Here is a 6,492-nt window from a genome sequence, read left to right as displayed (position 1 = left end):
TTCAGGTCCAGCAGCTATCTCTGGTTCTGCTCGACCCGGTTCTGGTTCTGGAGGGCTTTAAGAGGGTGTCGACAGCGGCCGGTGAGCCGAGACGATCTGCTGCCGGCTGCAGGCGCGATGAAGATGAAGGGAGATCTTCCTCCTGCTGTGTGAGGCGTTCAAGTGCTCGGAGATTACAGAGCGCAGCGTCTCCAACACGTCTTCACCTTCATCACTCCTCATCCTCCTCCAGGCCTTCATCATCTAAAATTTAAACCTAAACGTTTTTATTAATGATTAAACTGTTTGTTTTATTTTCTGCGCCTTAAAATTTGCATAAAGGAAAAACTTCAGGTTCTGGTTTGATCTGAAAGAATCGAATCGATAAATGAACTAAACGCTAAAATGAAACAAAATGAGAAGGAAATTGAATTTAAAACAAAGCATAGAATAAAAGGTAAAGTGGAAAAGGATTACTTTGGTTTTAAAGTCATACTTCTGCAGTGATAAAAGAGAAGTTCAAACTTTAAAAAACTCAGATAATTTGTTACATTTAATCAAATTAAATTAGTCAAACTTCATTTATTTGTTTGTTTAACATTGGAACTTATTAAATTTAATATTTCTACTTAGATAAACTTAATTTCATTACTTGTAATGAAACAACCTCACCTGTTTTCTTTTTTCAGTTGTTTTTATTCAAAGCATATTTGAGTTGATTCTACGGAAGGCTGATCCTGCCAAAACTGTCAATAAGTAAATAAATTATAGGAAATAAAACTATTACAAAAAAAAAATCTGAATGAGTAAATAAATAATCAAAAATAGGAGACAATAAAATTAAATATGTATTTTTGGAAATAAGTAAATAAATCAATGTAATTAGTTATTTCCATGTTTATGTATTCCATTTATTAATATATTTACTTTTTCCATCACTGATGTAAAACATGTTGGTCAGCTACGACAATCAGTGTCAGCCAATCAGCGCCCTAGAAAATTAAAATAAAGTTCCTGGATCTGCCCGGCAACTCATGTTTTCTACAGCTAGAAATAAGAAGTAACAATAAACACAATTAATAATTTAATATGGTAATAAATTATATATAAATATATATATAGTCAAGTGGAGCCTGATCTCTCTGGAACCGGGAAGAAACCAAGCAAACCCAGCAGATGCTTTGAGCCCTCCATGCCACTAGGGGGCCAAGAAGAAGAAGAAGCACTCTTTCAGCAACAATTCATAAATTAAGAAAAACAAAAACAACACAAGCACAATGAAAGAAAAACAAGCACAGCACCAGTAATCCCAGATGTTGGGTTTATAGATGTATAATTAAGTAGAAACAGCATTTTTGAACAACATTATGTATAAAAGTGGCGTTCAATGACCTGAGTAAATTTCGCCATTTGGAAGGTATTCGTATAAAGATGTAGAAAGTGGCGTTTTGAAGGCATTTTCAACGTATTTAACAAAAATAGTAAATTCTTTGAGTGACTTTTCAGCCGTGATAACATTTGGCACTTTTTGCTTTCCATACCTTTCTGTCGCGCGCGCTCCCACTCTGAAGCAGCTTCAGAGGAGATGGTTGAGTGCGCGTGCGCGTTGCTCCGTGGGAAAGCTCCGACAGCAGAGGATGAGGAGGAGGATGAAGAGACGGGACACAGCGGCCGTCAGCCCAGTCCGCCGCCGACACGCAGGCTCCCGCCGCGGGGTTTTCACCGGAGACACTCCGCTGGAAGATCCGCTCCGGATCCGAGAGAAAAGTTCTGATTCCTGGAGGAAATCCGGAGGAGATTCCTGATTCTGGATAACTTCCGAGACTCTGACGGGTTCGGGTCCAAACCAGGAATGCCGGCTCCGGGTCTCCTCCGGCTGTGACCCGGCTCTCCCCGGGGACTCCCGCCAGCTCTCCCCGCCGCCGGGCGCCATGAAGCGGCCGTGTGAGGACAGCAGCCCGGCGGAGCGTGAGAGGCTTCCTGCGGGGTGAGAACATCCCGTCCTGCCTGGAGAACCTTTAACATCCCATCACTAATTATGACTTTAGAAAGCAAAAATAAATGAAAATTAAAGACAATAATTTGTCATGAACTTTTCTGCTTTTATAAGAAATGTTCTAATCTTTATGAAAATATGCGCAGCGTTGATCATTTTATTTATTTCGCAGAAATTCTCTCAAATATTTCATCTTAAAATACAAAAAATATCATTTTAAAACCGGCTTATTTTAACATTCAGGCTTTATAATTTCAGGATTTTTTGCAACTAACTGTGTGATCATTCATCATTATTGTTATTTAACTTTTTTAGTTTTTCTTTGTGAAAAAGCAGATCTACTAATTTGTTGATAGATCAAATTAATCTATTAAAATAAAATTAAATGTTAATTTTTAATTAACATTTAATTGATTTAAATCTTTCCGATTCACTTCAAATTCAAAAATACTTTATTCATCCCAAAGGGAAATTTAATGTTGTTAATAATAATTCAGACTCTGCAGAGTTATTGTAGATAAAAGAGTTGCTATAGTTATTTTTAGGAGGTTTGTTGTAAAGATGTTCAGGAGTTTATGCAAGTTTAAAAATGTCTTTTCAGTTTGTAATTCCAGAAATATTTATGCAAACATAATAATTCTTGCTGCTTCATTTATTTTTGTCATTAGCAACTCCAATATATTTAGTTGCTAGTCAATAATTTCTCTGTTTTACATAAATCAACTTGAAAAGCTGTAAATTGTTATTTTTTTGGTTCTAAAACAAATAATTAAATCAAACAGAAATGTGTTATTCTGGATATGCAGAAATGATTCAGTGATACTGAGATCCAACACTGATAGTTAAAATGTTAATAATCAGAATTTGTTTTCATATAAAATGTGGAATAAACTGGATTTATTGCTTTTAATGGAAACCACATCAACCCTAAAAGAAACTAAAAATGTTTGTTTTCTCTGAGGTTCCAGGTGAAATTAGGGATTAAAATCTGCTGCAGATTCCAGTGATTTCTGTGGATTCCTGTGCAGGGATCCGGTCGGACGCGCGTCTCCGGCGGCGCAGCTGATGGCGAGGAAGCGGCGCAGAGGGGTAGGTCGGCCGGCGCTTCGCCACGTCCGGAGGCCCGGCGCCTCCGACGCTCCTTCAGTTTCCTGTCGGTTCCAGATCATCGAGAAGCGGCGCAGGGATCGGATCAACGGCAGCCTGTCGGAGTTACGGCGACTCGTCCCGACGGCCTGGGAGAAACAGGTCAGCCTGACCTTTGACCTCTCAGCTCCCGTGTTTCTGATGCATCTGTGCAGCAAAACAAACAATAATCACATTTTCTGAAGATAATCGTGATTTATCACATTTTTAGTCTCTAAATTACCAGTGAATTTTAGTTTTATAATTAATAAAAACTCATCTGTCACCTTTCAAAAGGAATTTATTTTAAAATTATTTTTTATTTTAAAAAATTGTTTAAAAAAAATCTCTATTTTATTGCAAAATTAAAACTATTAAAAATGTTTCTACATTTTGACTTTCTATTTTTAAAAAGATCTAAATTATCAGATGAAATAATAAACAGTTCTAAAGTTTTACTGGATTTTAACACCAGAATGAATCTGGATCTGCAGCTCGGACAGTTTCCCACCTAAAAACCTTAATAAAGTTTTCTGATATAAAACTGAACATTTTATTCCTCAAATATTTTCCCTGTCAGGTGAAAAATGGATCCATGAATCAAAGCGAAGTCATACGGAGCCCTGAGGAACTCCGTCTGTAGTTTACTAGAAATGTGTTTTTTAGAAGAAAAGTGGAAATCAGAACTTTGAAACTAGAATGAATCTATGAATCTGTTAAAATAGTCAATCACCAGCTGAGAGAAAAAAATTGACAAAATTTTAAATTTTAAATCTTTAAACTTTTAGAGAATTTTCAGTCTGTTAGCATCAGAACGGCTAACGGCGCCGATTCCCGCAGGGTTCTGCTAAACTGGAGAAAGCCGAGATCCTGCAGATGACCGTGGAGCATCTGAGGACGCTGCAGGCGGGAGGCACAGGTAACCATGGCGACGCAGAGACACCTGCAGCAGGTGGGGAGGGAACAGGTAACCATGGCGATGCAGAGACACCTACAGCAGGTGGGGAAGCAGTTCAGCTGCTCCTCCAGCTAGCAGTGCTGCCACTTCCTGTAGAGGGGTGAATACTTCCTGTATGAGAGCAAATAAATGTTCATCAGGAAGTGATGTCATGTAATTTCATTCCTCATTCCAGGGGTTTTTTAGCGTTAGCCGTTTGGCTAACTGGTTTGTTTATGAATATTTCTTTTCCTGTAAAAATGAATCAATTCAAAATGGATGTGTTTGTTGGTCAGGTCAGCAGGAAGCGCTGGCGCTGGACTTCCTGTCTCTGGGCTTCAGGGAGTGTGTGAACGAAGCGTTCTGCTACCTGAGCGCCATGGAGCCCCTGGACTCCTGCAATGCGCTGCGGCGCCGCCTGCTGGCCCACCTCAGCTACTGCGCGGCCCAGCGGGACGCCGCCGCCATGACGGCCCGCCTGCAGCCCCGCCCTCCCCCTTACAGCCACTGGGTGGCGACGCTGCGCCCGCTGCCTTTCGGACCGGATGGCGGCGCCCCCCAGAGGCCGGTGGAGCTGCTGCAGCACGGTGTGACCTCCAGCTCACCTTCACCTTCCTCCTCTTCCTCCCTGCTGCCCCCCCCTCTCTCCGCCCCCCTCTTCTCCTTCCCCTTTGCTCTGCCCTTCCTCCCCTCCTCCTCTTCCTCACAGCCCCGCCACCCACCCTGGAGCTCCGAGGTGGGGGCCTTATGACCTCTGACCCCGGCAGCACGTCCTGTCCATTTCTGATGGTCGAACCAGAACCAGAACCAGAACCGCCTTCACATCCGTTTCACTGTTTATCTAAAATCTGTTTAAAAGTTTTAATGTGAAATTTTGCCTGATAAAGAATCAAAACCAGGCTGAGAAAAAGTTTAAGTCCAGAGAAGAAATAAAGCAACAAAATAATACAGGAATGAAATTATTATTATATATCATATAATATAATTATAAACATATATATCTATATAATTATATTAACAAAGTTAAGTTTCTCAGTTCAGAGAAATGGCTGCACAGTTCAATGTTTTGCTGATTAAAAGTACGGTGGCCCAGAAGGGACGTGATGCTAAATTTTTACTGTATACTAAAATTGAAACTAAGCTAGAATTGAAGTTATGCTAAAAACATACAAAACAACAAAATTTATGCCGAAACCGTTTTTTAATGAACTTCTGTTGTGGATTTCTGCTGTTCTGCGTTTTGTTGAGCCTTCTGGGCCACCGTAGAAAGTGGGTCATGTTTCAGACTGAAGGCAGTAGAGGTCAAAGTTTAAGAATGAAACCAGTGTGAAGGACGCTGCGGCCGTTTGAGTTTGTTAAAGAGTGGAAATGTGGGCGTGCATGCTGCGTTCCCACGCCAGCCTCTCTCTGCCGGGATCTCGGATTTGCTCTCGTATCCCAGGAAGTTGTGGCTGAAGCTCATGGAGGGGAAGTCGATCTTCTGCAGACAGGAAGTCACCGCCCGACGCCTGCTGCCTTCAAAGACCGTAGGAACTGTGAGCGCTCACGTCATGCCCAGGTGTAGCGGACCGGGTCCTTCACCCGCAGCATGGAGAGGAAACCGCTTTACTGCACTGCTGCAAAAACGCTTCCTGGGCCACAAACGTCCCAAAGGCTTCACAATAAAACAGAACTTTGTTTTTCTGAGGCTTTTTAACTAATATCACGGTTTAATAATAATGCAAAACACAAAGATCAATAAACTCTGAAGTCTAATGAACATCTAACACTGGAGTGGAAAATTTTAAATATCCAGAATAAATAAAACAACAAATAAAATGAACTATGAAATCTCTGAAACAAAATTATCCTTCAAAATAAAAGAAAAAGCAGAATGAAGAGTCCATCCAGTTGTTGGTAGAATGAGAAACTATTGAATTTGTTTAATTGTTTAATTGATTAATTGGTTATTGGGACAGGCCTACTTCTTTAGGCCGTGTCCTGCCTGCAGAAACGTTTCTCAGGAAGAAACCCGATTGGACGAGCAGAACGGCGTCCTTTTTCAAACATTACTGCCTCACTTCCTCCTCTGACATGAGTCTGGAGTCAGCCAATCAGCACTGATTGGTCCAATCAAATGGTTCATCAACATGAGCTTGACCTTTGTGACCTCTGGTTCTGTCTCAAGGAATCCAGAAGAACCAAAAGCAGATAAAGGTTTGGGTTTGAGTTTTTAAATTTCCAGATGAAACCTTTCAGTTTGATCCTGTAAATAAAACGGATCGTTGCTCTTCCTTCCCTCTGAAAGGAAAACTTTGGCAACGGAAACTCCGTCTTTACGCTCGGCTTCTCAGAAAACATGTTGCTGCAAACCATCAAACTGAGAGAGTTCTGTTTAATCTGACAGAACCGGTTAAACAGAACAGTTCTGTTTAATCTGACAGAACCGGTCGTTTCTTTGGGCTCCAGTAACAAA

At 40.9% G+C, this 6,492-nt stretch overlaps 1 protein-coding gene across 2 annotated transcripts; it reads left to right on the top strand.

The window, feature by feature from the left end:
* Positions 1–1,332: 1,332 nt before the first annotated feature.
* LOC116733940 (hairy/enhancer-of-split related with YRPW motif protein 2-like) lies at positions 1,333–5,803 on the top strand. Of its 2 annotated transcripts, XM_032584972.1 has the most exons (5): positions 1,340–1,966; positions 3,004–3,064; positions 3,140–3,223; positions 3,941–4,019; positions 4,334–5,803. In XM_032584972.1, exons 1-5 carry the CDS (start codon positions 1,911–1,913, stop codon positions 4,786–4,788), a joined length of 735 nt encoding a protein of 244 aa, XP_032440863.1. In that variant the 5' UTR covers positions 1,340–1,910; the 3' UTR covers positions 4,789–5,803. The 2 variants fall into 2 exon arrangements, with proteins under 2 accessions (XP_032440862.1, XP_032440863.1); XM_032584971.1 differs by having other exon boundaries at positions 1,333–1,966; positions 3,004–3,223.
* The last annotated feature ends 689 nt before the right edge of the window (positions 5,804–6,492 follow it).

Source organism: Xiphophorus hellerii, chromosome 15 (genome assembly GCF_003331165.1).
Source record: "Xiphophorus hellerii strain 12219 chromosome 15, Xiphophorus_hellerii-4.1, whole genome shotgun sequence".
NCBI classification, from domain to species: domain Eukaryota; kingdom Metazoa; phylum Chordata; class Actinopteri; order Cyprinodontiformes; family Poeciliidae; genus Xiphophorus; species Xiphophorus hellerii.
The sequence above is the reverse complement of the archived record's forward strand: the minus strand, read 5'-3'. Positions and strand labels throughout refer to the sequence as shown.